General features: G+C 24.4%; 3 protein-coding genes across 3 annotated transcripts; all 3 read right to left on the reverse strand. All coding sequences in view use genetic code 6, as the record gives it.

Annotated features, from left to right (window-relative positions):
• Positions 1-452: 452 nt before the first annotated feature.
• On the reverse strand, positions 453-12,575 carry TTHERM_00030330 (hypothetical protein; the record flags this gene model as incomplete). The annotated part of the gene is made up of 17 exons (XM_971837.2): positions 453-5,150; positions 5,221-5,307; positions 5,359-5,907; positions 5,966-6,814; positions 6,878-7,491; positions 7,547-7,669; positions 7,728-8,082; positions 8,132-9,157; positions 9,607-9,948; positions 10,012-10,976; positions 11,029-11,233; positions 11,295-11,375; positions 11,505-11,551; positions 11,613-11,764; positions 11,845-12,059; positions 12,170-12,245; positions 12,391-12,575. The coding sequence occupies 17 exons, from the start codon at positions 12,573-12,575 to the stop codon at positions 453-455; spliced, it is 10,569 nt and encodes a 3,522-aa protein (XP_976930.2).
• Positions 12,576-13,508: 933 nt separating this feature from the next.
• On the reverse strand, positions 13,509-14,677 carry TTHERM_00030340 (transmembrane protein, putative; the record flags this gene model as incomplete). The annotated part of the gene is made up of 2 exons (XM_971838.3): positions 13,509-13,888; positions 13,975-14,677. 2 exons carry the CDS (start codon positions 14,675-14,677, stop codon positions 13,509-13,511), a joined length of 1,083 nt encoding a protein of 360 aa, XP_976931.2.
• Positions 14,678-15,257: 580 nt separating this feature from the next.
• Positions 15,258-16,666, reverse strand: TTHERM_00030350 (transmembrane protein, putative). Its single transcript, XM_971839.3, has 2 exons — positions 15,872-16,666; positions 15,258-15,808 (listed from the first exon to the last, which is right to left on the reverse strand). The coding sequence occupies exons 1-2, from the start codon at positions 16,590-16,592 to the stop codon at positions 15,411-15,413; spliced, it is 1,119 nt and encodes a 372-aa protein (XP_976932.2). The 5' UTR covers positions 16,593-16,666; the 3' UTR covers positions 15,258-15,410.
• Positions 16,667-16,886: the final 220 nt, after the last annotated feature.

The following is a 16,886-nucleotide window of genomic DNA, read 5'->3' on the forward strand; positions in this document are numbered from 1 at the left end:
ATAGATAAAATAAAAAATAGAAGTTTCTCGTTAGTTTTTGGAAAACAAAAATAAAAAATAGAAAATTAATTGATTGATTTAATCTCGTAGTATGTATCCAAGAATAACTCTAAAAACTAAACTTAAAAAGTAATTTAGATAAATAGTAGATATCATCATATATTATTATATATCAATATTAACTATTTCATAATATATATTTAAAATATTTATTTAACTCATCTATTTTTTTATTATTTATAATTATTTAGAAAGCCAAAAAAAAATAGAAAATCGATTGATTAATTAATTAATTGATTTATTAATCTTGAAGCATGTATTAATAAATAAATAATTCCAAGAGATAAATTTATTGTAGTTAGAAATATATAGAAAAATATATAAATACTATTTCATATTTAAAATACAAAATTCTTGGCTAGAAAGGCATTTAAACTCATTTTATCGTGTAATCACAAGGTTTAATTTAATTCATCCATTATTTCTTTGTTAATATTTTTCTGCTAATTATTTTTGTTATTTATCATTTGCTAGGCATTCTTCATAAATTCGTTGTAGTTTGAATTAGGATTTTAGTTAATGTTTTGGATTTTAAAAAATTACTGCTAAGCATCAAAAACTAAATAACTGTCATTGCTTAGCTGCTAAGGCTAAGTGTTTGAGCTTTATTAAAGCATTTTTAATTAAGAGGATATTGTTGATTCATACTTTTTATTTTTGTTTTAGTTTATAGGAGCAAAATTGAGAATTTCATTCTTTAATTTTTACTTATTTATTTACTGTTCTTAATTTATTTATCCACTGCTAGTATTATTATTTACTTGTTGATTAAATGATTAAATTTATTATGATATATTTTGTAGGATAACCACTTCTTTTTTCGATTTTGATTTTGAAAGTTCTTTTTATTTTTTTGAAGATGATGACCTTTTATTTTAAATATTTTGCTTATTTCCTGAAGAGGCTCCTTAATTGAGAAATCTCTCAAATTGTTATTGCTATTGCTGTTGTTGTTGTTGTTTAGATGAAGAAGGTTATGTTTTAATTTGTTGAGGATTTAATCCTGAAATATTTAAAGGTTAAAATTTTTTATTCTTGATTTAAACATTGCTACTTTTTGTAGAAGAAGCTAAAGATACAGTGAGTTCTTTCTCATTTAAACCAAACTTCTCTTTTTTTGAATTTGTTATTTCATAGCCATTTTCATTTAATGTTAGCTATTCTTTAGACTTAGATTTTCTTTTCTTTTTTCCAGAGTTATTATGAATTTTTCCATAAGAGTTACTTCTTCCTTGTTAGCTTAAAGTTTAAAAATGATGGGATAGATCATCGTTGACAGTGGCTTTAGAGGTATCATCGCTATTTTCATTTTTTTCTTCATTTATTTACAAATTTGAAAAATTCCTTTTGTATCTTTACTATATTTAATCATCATCAAACTAATTAGCAGTTATGCTGCTTTATAAATACTGTTATTAATTAATATTTTATTGGCTTTTAAGCTGTTATTCTCCTTTTTTAAACTACTTCTATGATTAGAATGATTAGAGTTGCTCGCTTATATTTTAGCTTTTACTTGAGTTGTGTATTTAGTCCTTAGAAAATTAAACTCCCAGCTTTGAATTTTTTAAAGAATTTTAATAATTTGATGATATATGAAGTGAATTGGGATAGGAGTCTTTATTCTCGTCAGATGACATTTCTATTCTTTCATTTAGGGGAGATGTGCTCTTGCTTTTTTTCTTGCTCTTTTCAGCTGAATCATGAGATGACTTTCTAATATTTTTCTACTAAGGAGACTTTGATAACATTACCCTATTTTTAGTATCTCCACTGCTTGATCCAATAGGTATGTATTATGTATTTTATGGATGATTAAAGAACATCTAAGTTTATTGATGAAGTTTTATAACTGACTTCAGCTCTGAAGCATCTAATCCTTTACTTGTCATTAGTTTTTTAATAAGCTTATCTTTACATACGTTATTGCTTTTTTGTTAGTTGTTAGATGTGTTATTATGCAACTAAGATAGAGCTAAATTAATAGCACTTCCATTATTAAAGCTTGTGCTACCTTAAGTTGTATTAATCAAACTGCTTGTGTTGAAGATATTATTCGTGGAATGATTTTTTGTCAATAATTTGTATCCTATTGATTTATAATACTTTCCATGAGTCCCATTTCCTCCACTCTCACTCGTCTTATTATGTTTACTATTGCTGCTATTATTCATGTATTAGTTATTTTGTAAATGATGAGAGTGAATGTTGTCATTCATATTTAGTCTCTTTTTACTTGTAAAGATTTCTCCGTTTGACTGTGCTGATAAACCTTTTTAGCTGCTGTTGCTGTTTCTTCTGAAAGCTATTTCTTTAGCTCTATTGCTTGGTGTTAGGGATTTTTAAATGAGAGGAGTTTAAAATGCAGTTAAGTTTTCTGAATTGTAATACTGAGTCTGCTATTACTATTGAGGAGAATGCAACTGACTTTACTAATATGAAGATATAGATTGTAATTATGATAGCTGTTAATTTTGCTACTGATAAATCTATAACTGCTATTATTAAATTTGGTTATTAGTTTATTGTAGTTGTGTTTGCATCTTTTTTTATGTTTTCTTGTGTTTTGGAGAGTTCGATCTCTCCTTGCTTTTATTTACTGATCTCTTTGTATTTTTTGAGCTTGCAGAGTTGATATGATTTATCTCGTGTGCAGTTGTGTTACCTGTAGCATTAGCAGTTGATAAAATTTATTACTAAGTGCTTTGCTAGCTGATTAAATGCGATTAGCCAGAAAGCAGTGGAGTATTAATTTATTATACCTAGCCTTAAAATCTACCAAAGTATTCTTCAGACTTTTAAAGAAGAGATTAAGAAGGGCTTTATGCTGAAGAAATAGGATAAATTGGTTGCAGAGCAGCAGGTTCAGAAGCATATCTTTACTTCAATTTTACCTGAGATTGTTCTTCAGTAGAGCTTTCTTCTTCTGTTAGAAATTCTTCAATGATACCTTCGTCTTTTTTATTATATCTTGAACTTTCGCCTTCTCGAACGAAATATTATTCTCCATCTTAATCTTTTTTTTAGATTTTCTTTTTAATCGTAGTAACTAATCCATTTGTATTCTATTAGACAAATTTGCTTTCTTCCAAAACTTCATCAATATTACTTAAATTTTTTTGTTATCTCCTGTCATCTGAGGAAAACCCTCCTGCGCTATTTTTAGAATAATTTCCTGAAGTGTCAATTAAAATCTTTGATTTATTATCTTTAGATGTGGGTCTGTCTAAAGTTTGGTTACTATCGAGTATGACTACTTAATCTTCTGAAGAAGAAGTGTATTAAAGAGTTGTTTTTTTGTCAAATTTCTAGTAATTAGCAAGCTGCTGCATTAAACTTTCTTAACTGCATTCTCTAAAATCGTTTTTCTTCTATGATTCATTTTTGTCTTTTTCCAAATACTTTTCATAATTTTGCTTTTCATAGTCAAAGTTTTAATAATTTTGACAACTCTACACAAAATTCTCTTTTGTTTTTTCATCTTGGATTATTTTTCTAGCAATTGGAGGACTACTTCCGAAATTATTAATTTTATCATTCTAATATAAATTTATATTTAAAATATTTTCTCTATCAGTATCAGGAGATCTTTCGAATTCTGCAGATTAGAATTATGAACCATCATATAATTTATTAGGTGAAGTATCTTCATCATTTGATTTTTAATGTTAAACCATTTAAAATGAATTAAAAACTTTTGAAGAAGTTTGTTCAGATTATTAAGCTATAGATGATGATACTTCTTCTCCTTTTTTATTTTGAATTAAAAGTACTGAGGCATGGTTAGACTGAGGCATAGATGTTTGATTTGAATTTTAAAATGAAAAAGCCAAAGCCTGCTCAAATTTATTTCCTTTATTTTGCTACTATTGCTAGAGTTTTAAGGAAATATTTTCCCATTTGATATTTTACTCCTAACTTTGTTAAGTTTTGCTATAGAGTTTATTTGATTTTTCAGAATCATTGCTCTGTTGTGTTTCATTGCTATCTAAAATTTCAAAATTATTTTTATTATAATTATCTGTTTCATTTAAATCACCACTTTCCTATGTTTTGCTTATGTAAAATAATTTATCATTCGCATTTTCTGTCTTTTCTTATGATGATGAAGTATCGTGATTGATATCAAAACAAAAATCTTAAATACTATTGCTATCACTTAACTGCATTAACTTATTACTACTATTTCCATCTCCTTCTATTAAAATAGGCTATTTTTTCTTTGACTATGCATCAGCAAGAAGTTATTATTATTAAATAATTTGTTACTAAATGTTTATATGACTCAGTTAATTATTTTTATTATCGTTAGTCTATTACTATTGCTAATTAGTTAAAAGATTACTCATTTTTGATTGCTTAAGAAGGAGTTATTTTTAGTCTTAGTATATTTTTTATTGTTTATATTCCTTATCATTCATTAAAAATGAGTTTATATTGAATACTTTTTCACTTTTATTTTAGTCTTACTTTTAACTTTAAATATTTTACTTTTCATTTTTATCTACATTTTCATTCTATTAAGTATTCAATTATTCTTAAAAATCATTTTCTACTTTTATTTTTAATTTGTCATCTTTTTCTAATTCGCCACTGTGAACTATTTCTTAAAGCTAATTTTTACTAGATTCATTTTCTTCTTTAGAAATAGAAGAACTTTCACTTAATCTAATAACTTCGTCTTATTTTGATGACGTTTAAGAAAGTATATCTAAGTTTTTCATAATTTTATTCTTTTTATCAGAGTTAGTTTGCATCAATTTCTATAAGTAAGTCTTTGACTCGTGATTGACGTTTATTTAATTATTGATAACTTCTTCTTCTGAGTTAGATGTAGGCAAATTATAAGTTTCTCTTTTTTAATTTGCAGGAGTTTTTAAATTTGAGTTGCTTTAAGGATTAATAAAGAGTTTTTAATGCTAGAGTGGCTAATATGAATAGCTTTAATCATCCATAAGCTCTAGTTCATTAGTTTCAGAATTTATGTTAAAATTTTATTCTATTTTATCTTTCAATTCAGCTTCCAAAGCTTCTTCATCTAAATCATCATCGTCATCTGTTGGAAAAGTCTATTGATTTTTAGTTCTCTCCTATAATTTTAGCAAAAATATTAATTTTTATATTTTCCATACATGAAATTGATTGATTAATTTAGTTTACTTTTTTCTAAATCATATCTCGAGGAGAACCTAAATATTCATTTGAATTTTGAGAACTCTGCTAATTTTTATTGCTTTAAAACTTTTTCTTAAATTTAATAACATTTATGATGTATTGATAAGTTGTAGTTAATTTTACTCTCTCATTAATAAATAGCTTCTATTAAGGTTCTTCATCAGTAAGGTATTGAGTTTACTTAGTATTTTGATTATCGCTAAGCTAATCTTTATCTTTTTTTGCTTAGAATTATAAATCTGAATTATGTTAGTTAACAATTCTATTTTCTTCACTCTCATTCCAATCTTCATCCCCAGCATCTATAATTCCTAATTATTCTAACTCTAATTAATCATCAATAATGTCATGATTAATATTTCCTCTATGCATTTTACTCGCTTTAGCTCCTTAATCTTATTCATTCTATTCATTAAATACTTTGATTCCATTAGTCTATTAAAATTGAACTTCCTAATCTATATACTATCCAAGCTAGTGGTTTTAGTTATTCTATTACCTAAAATTGATTTGCTAAGCCTATTATTTCTACTAAGCATTACTTCTTTGCTAGACAGTTAAGATATCAGTTTCTTCAGATAATTATATTGCTTCCTGCTAGTCTTAAAATAATTAACCAGAATCCTCTTCATTATTATAATTTACTCTTTCTATCCATAATGTTGAAGGAGGCTTTTTATTAAATGATATGATTATGTAAATACATTTAAATTAAATGATAAAAATTTACTTTATATTCATTTCTAAACATCGAAATGTAGTCTCTAATATCTTTTGAGTTTAATTGTTCAACCCAAAAGATTCCTTCAATTTCATCATCACTAAATACTTTTTATGATTCTTCTTCGTCTTGATTAGAATTATTATTTATTATGTTAGCGCTTTTAACTGAATTCTTATACTCATTCTGTGAACCCATTTTAGCATTTTCTTCTTAATATTTCTGAATCACCTCATCTTAATTGGATACTAATAAATTATCATTATTTCTACTAATCACCAATTCAGATATTTATTTATTTTCTTAATTATCTTACCCCTTTTCGTTTGATTGTTTCTAAAGAGATGAAACTTAAACTGACTATGCCCTCTTTATATTCTTTTTTTCATTTTATTTACTAAATATGTTAGAAAATTTGATAAAAGAGTCATCTTTTCCTTGGTTCAACTAAGAAAAAACACTCAATCTACTATTGCTATTATTTTTTTGATCTAAATTAAGAACTATCGAAGATGTTTTATTCATTTGCAAATAAAATTTTTTAATTTTTTTCTTCGGAGCACAAAGTTAAATCAAAGCAAGAGCTGCTGCTTAGTTTGTAGAATCCCAATCAAATTAAATTTTATAAATTGCTTTCCATATTTTAGCAGGTATAATATTCTCACATTGACGAAATAGTCCTAAAATATCTTTCATTTTATCAGTGTAAGCATCAAAATTATATCCAAGGCCACATAAAGAACCTACAATATTTAAGCCACCTGTTCTACATTCACTTTCTTAATTTATTAGTAAGCTTTCTATGATATCTAAAATTAGATTCATAAATTATTTTTACTGTGCAGTTTTATAATTTCCCTAAAAAAAATTAAATTAATATTTTATTTCAAACTTAAAGCAGAAAATTAATTAAATATTTACAATATTTGGTTTCACCCAATAGCAGAGTAGCCCGTAAGTTAAACTTCTTATATTGCTCCAAGGTGAGTGAAGAAGATTTGAGACTAAAGGAACCAAGTCGATGATTTCATTTAACCTCAACTCCTAAAATTCACTGGAAGTTCTAATAAATAGAGTATTAGGTTAAATCAATAAGTTATTAAGATCTAAATCATTGGAGTCGGGCACAAGTTAAAAATTTTAAGATTCAGCTGAAGTCAAGTTATTTTCATTAGCTTAATTTTTATCAGAATTCGATTCAACAACAAATGTATTTGATATCTCTGGTTATTTTTCTTTTATATATTTTTCTATTTCATTTTATACAGATGGTCCACTAAAAATAGTTTGAAATAATAAATCTAGGATAATTAAAGAATTAAACAACAATTTATTATCTCTATTTTCTTAGCAAAAAGTCACCTTAGTAATTTGCAGCTAAAACTTAATCATTAAAACTTGAATTTGATCAATGTATTTTGTCTCAGCGATGTCTGTTTTAAATATATTTTGATAAAAATCAGGATCTTCTATTTCTTTCTCTTAAGTATTCAAAGTGCCACCCTTTTTTGAAGTATCTAACTTGTTCTTTTTACCTTAAGTATTAAAAAAATAATTACTATAAATTTTTTCTTATTAATTTTGATTTACCTTATTCTTATTTATTTTTCTTTGCTATCTATGAAGAAAATCCTTTTAAATACTATTCTAGAAATATTTTTGCAATATTTGTAGCTTTTATTCGCACTTTTGAGTTGCCACTATTTATAATTTCTATGATTAAAAGAAAATTATTTGAATCAATTAAATTTTAAAACAATTAATTTTTTACTAATTATCGCTTAGCTTAATATGTTTTCTTCAAAAAGTAATTTTAGATTTTCAAAATGATAATATTTTAGATAAATTAAGCCTTCTTGCAGTAAGTTAATTTTTTCTTGAAATATTTCGTATTTGTTGTTAAACTATTTCAAATCTTAATCTTTATAAGCCATTTTAACCTGCTTTGTCTTTTTGTTTTGGTTGACAAACTGAGGCTCTTAATTGCTCACTAGACATTCATCAATAAAATATTTAAAAGAATTTACATTCTTTTTACTCGCTAAAACCCTTAAAAAAAACTCTTAAGACCTCTTTTATGCTTTTCCTCTCATCGTGAACTTATCAACCAAAGTATCTATGCATTTCTAAATTTAAAAATAAGAATTTATATTTAATTTGAGAATAAATGTTTACTTTGACAATCTCAGGATTTAAGTGGAGTTGTATTATATAAAGTAAAATATCAAAAATTTAAAATGGTTCATCATTCACGCTGTGAGGAATGCAGTCACAAAATATTATAAAAAATTATTGGAGAAAGTAAACATTTTCATTTTAAGCATTAAGTTTAAGCTTAGGAAGTGAAGAAATAATAATTTTAATGAATTCAAGCATAAGATGTGGAGGAGATGACATTTAGATATGTTCTGCAACCCTTTCTAAAAGTGGATAGGCTACATCAAAAAGGTTTATACTACTTTCTTCAGGCATTATTTCAACCATCACTAACCAGATATTCTTAAATATATCAATTTAACTTTAATATTGTAAAGAGTTTTCAACCCACAAAATAAGTGGTTTAATTAAGTTATCAACACATATTTGAGCCTTTTAATTAATGAGAATAAGCTTTTGATCAGTTTTATTTTAATTATCATTATTTAGCTTTATTTTTTTAAAATACTTAAGAATTATATTTGTTTCTTCTTCTACATCCAATTGACTGACTTTTTCTGTTTTCTTATTTTCATTTGATTGATTTGTTTAGTTTTCATCTTCTCCATTATCAACTAAGTTAGCAAGAACAGAATCAGTCTCATCATTAATTTACTTTTCTAAATTTAGCTCTTCTTACTTAGAGTAGTAAGAATCGCTTTTTATAAAAGTAGTTGGGCTTAAATTCTTTCTATTAGTATGATATCTAATAGTAATGATTGTAATTAAATCAAGTAGCTGATACACTTTGTTCAAAATATTTTAAAGATCTTTTTTCTCCCCTTCTTATTCTGCTTCTAGCAGAGCTAATAGCATTTCTGAAATCCAATTTATGACTCCATTTAACTAAGAAATGTTCATATTGTAAACCAATTTTAATTTAATCGTTTCCCAAAGTTTTAAAGCATAATATTATATATTTGTTATCTGTGCTTCAGTGTAAAAACTTTCATATCCAGATCCATCAATAGCATAAAGCATGTAATGAAAAAAGCTCATATCAATCTTTAAATTTTATTAATAAAAAGTCTATAATTAAATATGAATTTGGGAAATATTAATTTATTTATGCAACTTAGTTTAAATAACACGATTTTGTTAATTATTTATTAAATGGATAAATCAAATATATTATTCAGCAATTGAATTTAAATTTTTTTTGATATTCACATTTATTATAGTGTGTGAATGAATGAATGAATTTATTTCAATAAACTGACTGAAAATATATTTCTTGAATTTTATTTTTAAGTAAATAAATAAATAGTTTATTATTTTTGGAATTGATTTCAATAAGCTGCTTAAAAGTGAATTTATATAACATTATTCTTAGTAAATAACACTTTTACTATATAGCCACTTATTAAATATTTCATTAAGAAATCAACTTAATTTTTATTAAAAATATTAAACTATAAACTAAAATATTTAAATAATAAATTAATTATAAGTACCTAAACATCACCTTAACATATGGCTAGAATTTTTTCAGCTATTCTAAATACATATATACGAAGATCAGGAGAAAGCTCTCTTAAAAGAATATATACACTAATTATCTCCTAAAATATAATTCTGAGAATTTAAGAACTTGCTGAAGCTAACACATTTATAAAAGTCTCCAAAAAATGATGGTAGCTATCTACAATATGCTAAAAGCTACCCTTAGAAACAAAGTTTCCTTTTTACCTTTTTTCCATCTTTTTTCTTATTTGAGCTAGAGTTTGTAATGAATTTGAGCCTTTCTTGGTAAATTTTTTATCTATCTCTGTTTCTTTTTAAGTTTTCTTAGTTGGCTATAGTTTTTATAATTTATTTAAACTTTTTAATAACAATGATTGATTGATTAATTGATTTACTTATTTTTCTTTTTCGAAATCTAACTCTTCAAACCTCTCTTCTTCTACAATGATTATTTTTTTTGCTTCATTTTCACTTTTGCTAGCTTTTTTGGTAGTATCTTCATTTTTCAATACTCTATCTGCATTTTCATCATGAAATATTTCTTTTTCTAAATCTTCTTCATTTTCAATATTTTCTATGTTGCTCGAATTTCTTTTCTTATCAGAATCATCTTTGTCAGTTTTTAAGCCACTTCTTGATGAATTTTAACTTAAAGCCCATTATTCTTCATTATCTTCACTATCAGAAATGTCATATTATTTTAATATTGTTTATTCTTCTTCTTTTAATATAGGGTAATTCATAAACACTGATATTAAAATACAAGGCAGCTGGTTTCCTAAAGTACAGCCTAACTGCTCTACCATAAATTCAAGAGTTTTTATTGCAGCTATTTGAATATTTTCTTATTTATCAGTTAAACATTTTAAACACAATTTTGTTAAATGAGGACTCAATTTTAATAATGCAGAGTAAGGATCAAAATTATTATTTATATTGACTTATAAGTCGTCATTCATATTAGTAAAAGAGTCAATAGCTCTAGAATAAGCAGCTACTTTTAAATTTAGCATGCAGGGCTAAACAATACAATCAGCTGCAAGCAATTCCATTTTAGCTGATTTTATCAAATTCTTATTGGAAGTTTGCTAAATTAATGAATTAAAACTAGCGTTATCTAAGAGATTTTGCTTTAACTAATTTTCTTAAACAAAGTAATTATTTCCTTAAACAGAGTAGGATGTTCTAATTTAATGAGAGGGTTATATAGATTGGGCACTTTGAAAGAGCTGAAAATGTTATTTTAAACTATTTCTTTGAAGAATATAATTCATTAAATCTCCGCTTTTTTCTAACTATAGCTTTCCTACTTAACTGTTTTGAATTGATTCAATTAAATTGTTATTCTATTTACTCTTCTCTTATATTATTAAATAAGCAATTATTAAAATGAAATTAGATAATTAATTTACTCAGAAGCACTTAATTCATATCTTTAGATATACTTTTTAAATATTTATTTCTAAAATATTTAGCAGCTTTCATAAAGATTTCTGATGATTGAACAAATTTTCTTGAACTCATAAACGATAATCCTGACAAGATTTCTGTTTCAATAGCTTCTTCTATTCTATTATGTTTGTAAAATATATTCGACAAATTTAACAAACCGACTCCCTATTGAAATGAAAAATTATTAAAAATGTTATGGTGAACTACTTTAAATAATCAATCATACATGAGAAGCAGGAGGACTACAACTTAATTTATAACCAAAAATCTATATACTTTCAAAGCAAACTTTAAAAAGACTTAAAGCCTAGTTGATAATTCAAAAAGAATATTGCTATTACCATTTGTAATAATTTTTAATGAATAAAAAAATATCAAAAGAAATCTTATTAATAAAACGAATTCTAATTAAAAAAATGATATTTTATTTTCTTACATCATCAATATCTAATAACTTATTGTGTGTTAAATCATCTTAATCACCTATAAATTAAAAATTAGTATTTAATTATTTTGTTGTCATTTTAATTTATATTTATTTTACTTCCCAAAAATTATTTTATATTATCAAATACTGAATCCGAATAGTTTTAATGGTCATTTTAAAATTTAACTAATACATCCATAACTGTATGACTTGTAATTTAAAATTATAACTTAAGTGCTTATGCAATCCCTAAAACTTTAAGCTAATACCTAAATGAATACAAATAATGTTAATGGTATTCTCCAAAATGCTTATTATAATAATAAATTATCAAGAATAAAGCTTTTACTCTTTATTTTGAGATTACTCCTCAGAAACTAATCCTAATTTTTCTAAAAATCCGCATTGACTTGGCTCAAGCTTAATCATGTTTATAAATTAGTGGTTTTAAGCATTTTTTTCAATGCCATTTATTCTTTGATGCGAAAACTAATTCTGCTTTGCTTGATAAAACTCAAAATTAGCCTTGGAAAACTCCATATAAGTAGAAACAAGGTGAATGTTCTAATTTTTATAAAACTAGATTTAGCACTTTTAAATATTTATTAATGTTATCATCTAGAGGTATATATTATCTATCCTAGTATTCATTTACAAAATAATAAAGGATTTACTGTAATTAAGTATGGTTCAGATAGCTCAAACTGCATGTTTATTAACAGATTTTATGATTTTTCAACCTTCATTTACCTACATATTTAAAATTTTATATTGCTTCTAAATTTAAAAATTTATAAATTAAAATTTTCATTTTCTTTTTTAAATTTTCCAACCCTGTTTAAGTTATCGTTATAATTTTGAATAAATAAAATCCAATCAGAATAATATTATTTACTCATTAGGCAGTTCTATCACAGGATTAGCACTGTGATTTGAATTATCAATAGAAGAGACAGAATTGACTAATGGAGCTGATGCATTATCAGTTACAGTGAATTTAATTAATTAATCGCTGAAAGCTATTTCATGCATCAAATTGCTACCATTTTAAGAGTGATTGCTATTGACACTATTTTACATTAAATCTAAATGTTTTTATGGATTAATGTGCTCCTAACTATTCTACTCTTGATGCTTGTATAAAAAATATTTTAATTGAGTTTTATCTCACTTTGCCTGCTCTTTTCTCTTTTGGTCTGCAACTTAATTATAGGAATTTCTACTATGTGTTTCCCTATTTATTATATCTTTGTGGTTTTTAGGGATATCTACTGAAATATTAAATTTAAATAGAAAATAAATGAACATACATTCTACAAATTGATTTATAATATTTGAGTTAAATTAGATAAATTGATAGATAGATAGATAGATACTTTCTTAGTTTAATTATTTTTTTAAAAAAGTTATTCAATCAAAAAGTCATTTTTAAAGTTTTTAGAAATACACATTCAAAATTTATATATAATGTGGCCTTACTAGATTTATAAATTTTAAAAAATACTATGCATGCATTTAACAAAAACTGGCAATTAATTTTATAAAACAAATGAAATTCATAAATTATTTGATTATTTATAAAGCTAAACTAATAATTAAAACATTTTTAATTAATTTTTTAATAAAATTTAATAAATTTGATATTTATTGATGTAAAAATAGTTATTTCAAAAAATATTATTTAAAATATTTATTAATTAATTAATTAAAAATTGAATTAAATTATTTAAGAAATATATGAAAAGAATAATTTTATAAAATATAATGAGAAAAAATAAATATTTTTAATTTAAAAAAACAAAAAAAAAACATTTCATAACAAAAATAATTTACAACAAATTTAAATTATTGTGAATATATTTAAAATTTAATTTAAAGTCAATAATATAGGTATTCAATACTGTAAGTAAAAAGAGTAGATAATATTTTCAAAAACGTAGAGAAACAGTCATAAAATAGAAAAATAAATTAATTTTTATTTTATATGTTATCTTTTACAAATATTTTGCATATTCAAACGGTAGGTCTGTAGAGCTACTTGTTTTCTGTGTAAGAGCCGTCGTTATATTTACTCTAATTATATTTTCTGTAAATGAGAAAAGCAATAGCTATGACTGAAACAACACCAAGAATTATTAAAAAGATTTTTCCGAATCCCATTGATGAGTGCTTTTTTTTACCTCCTTCTAAATCTTCTTCTTCTTCATCATCATCATCGTTGTCATCATTATCTCTATCTCTAGATCCGCCTCCATTCTTTAAATAATCTTCATAAGCCTTTCCTCCAATCTTTGTTAATTCATCTTTAAGCTTGAGGAGATCTCCCCAATCTTAATCAGCTAAAAGACTTAATAAAGCTTTATCATCTTAAATCAAAGAGATGATATCAGTTGCTATATTATAAATTTAATTTATTATACAAAATATATATCAATTTTAAAGAGTTTTTAATTAATTAAAAAATTTAATTTTTATTTACCATTTCCATTTCTTTAAGCATCATTAAACTTAAGTGCAAGCTTCATTAATGATCCTGCAATTTTAGGATCAGAAAGCTTTTCGGATGCAAATAGCATAGTTTTTTTAAGCTTATTAGAATCCTTGATATATGAAAAAGCTTTTTCAGCATCTTCTTCTTTAACTCCTCTATACTAGATTAAGAATTTCTTAATCAAGTCAAGATTTTTAATAGATTAAGTAAGCTTCTCCTTTGGGCTTTGATTTTTATCAATAAGCTTATTTGCGATTGCTTATGCCAATTAGTCTTAGTAATTGAAATGCTTAAGGTCTTCGTTAAATGTTGTTTTGGAAAAAATATTATTGAGAGAAGTAGGATCATTTTTCTTGATGTCTTCAACTAAATCTTGTAAAGTAGAAAAGCGACCTTGGAAAAGAATACCAACTAACCCATCTATCTCCTCTTTGATTTTTTTTGCCTGATCTGAACCTATTTATTTTGAGTGATTTACTGCTAAATCATATAGTTTAATTTATCCAAAAATAAACTATTTTGTGAATCCTTAAATGAAATTATATTAGAAATCAGGACTTTCAATAACACTTTTAATCTAAGTTTTGATCAATTATAGAAAAATGTCTTATTCATCTCCATTTTATGCTTTCATCACTGAGAAGCAGGTTGCTAAAATGAAAAAAGCTAAAACCAGCTTTTGTTGCTTCATAATTTTAATTAGTTAGTTAGTTTATCTACTCTTTTTTTAATCAGATTAATTTATTTTTTTTTTATTGAATATATATTTATTATGATTAATTACTTTCTAACTTTTATCTTACGTAATAGTTTTCTGGCATCTTGTTTAAAAGCAAATTAATTGAAATCTATTTAATGACCTAAGTAATAACTTACCTTTTTGTTATCAGTCGAAGATTAACTCACTTGCTCAATCATTTTTGAGTAAAGTGATTTACCAAATACAATTAAATAAAATAGCATATAGGACCATGTTTTTAATAAGAAATTGACCAACTAACTTAAAATATTTAAATATGAAATAACTAGACAGTAAAACTATTTAATTGATAGAAATATAAGTAAACACAGTTAGTTATTAAATAATTAATCATTAATTGATTTTTTAATAATTTAAAAATGCCGTTTATAATAATTAAAATTTAAATTAGGATAATTAAATCTGCTTTGATAACATTCAAATTTTGAAATTTTTGCGTTAAAGAGTAAAAATATAAACAATACTTCAATATATTTTTTTATGGAAAGTTTATAGAAGCAATATTAAAGTGAATGAATCAGATTACATTCTTTCCATTTAAAAGTATCCTCTTTTGACGAAATAGAATAGAGAATGAATATACAAAGTAATTTTTTACAGTAACAAAAAAATTTAATAAATTTCATCTAAAAATTAATGAATTTCTTTATAAAAGATTTAATGATCAAAGATTTGAGTTCACATAATATCTTTCATCATGAAATCCGGAATCTCCTGCCTTAGCTTATCTATACTTTCTCATTCCAACAAATACCAAACTAATTACAAAGGCTATGCTTGCTATTATTAGTATTATTTTTCCTAGTGACATTGATGAATCTGAAGATTTATCATTCTGCAAACTTCCTTCTCCCTCTTCTTCTTCATCATCTTCATCTTAGTCTTAATTTTGTTTATTTTCCTATCTGCTTTTTTCTTCTTGATCTCTTTTCTTTTAATATTCTTAGTAAGCTTTTCCTCCATAAGCATAAATTTAATCCTTAAGCTTGATAAGAGTTTCCCAGTCAGTATCAATTAAGAGTTCACTTAACTAGCTATCTGTATAGAATATTTCTAATATATCTATTTATATTTTAAAAATTAATCTACATACTAATTTATTTAATTTAATTATATTATTTTTACCTTATCCAGAAGCTTGAGATTTTGCCATCTTCATAAAGATGTTTACAAGCTTATTTCTCATTTATTCATCAGTTAATTTTTAAAGAACTAATTCTAAACTTTTTTAGATTTTTTTAACATCCTTTAAATAATTCATAGCAAGATCGATGTCACTTTCATTAACATTTTTGTACTTTATTAAAAATTTCTTGAGAGAATCAAGATCTTTAAAAGATTAAACGAGAGCTTCTTTTGTTCCATATTACTCAAAAAGCTTATTGACTATGGCATTAACAAGAATTTATTAGTTTTCTTGATCTTAGATATCTTTCATAAAGGTGTCCTCAGAAAAGCGCCCTTTAAGTTCTGATGGATTCTCTTTTCTGATTTCTTAGATAAGTTAACTGAGAGTAGAGTATTTGCCTTAGAAAATAGCCTCTATAAATCCATCTACTTCAGCTTTCATTTCCTTTATTTTAACTTAATCTTTTTGATGTAATGCCCAATCATAAAGCCTTATTTCCCCTAAAGCTATACTTTTTAAGAATTGCTAAATGAACTTTAATTGCATTTAATTAACTCCATTTTCATCTACACTAGACATGTATTTTTCAAATAAATCTTTAATTTTATCAACAAATATTTTGCTTGCACTATCAAAAAGTCCTATATCTGCCTTCACGGTAATGGAAGAAAGAGTGCTTATCAGAATTATTGATAATAAAAAGTGTTGTATTTTCATTTTGGAAATTCCTTTTAAATATGTATTTATTATTTTTTTTTGTATTTTTTAATTTAGGTTTTTTATAATAATTTGACTTATTCCATAAATTTCTTTCTTTTTTATCTGATAAAAAGCTAATTATGTAGATTTTTAATCATTTGATCTATCTAAATTACTAAGTAAATTGCAAAAGAGTTTTTTAATTATTTTAAAAGCATACATTCATATTAAAATTAGCTAAATACCTATCAGATCAGCATCTACTAATCTTTATTAAGCCAATAGCAAAAAATAATTCTTTTATCAATTAAT

The sequence above is a fragment of the Tetrahymena thermophila genome (genome assembly GCF_000189635.1).
Source record: "Tetrahymena thermophila SB210 genomic scaffold scf_8254667, whole genome shotgun sequence".
Taxonomy (NCBI): domain Eukaryota; phylum Ciliophora; class Oligohymenophorea; order Hymenostomatida; family Tetrahymenidae; genus Tetrahymena; species Tetrahymena thermophila.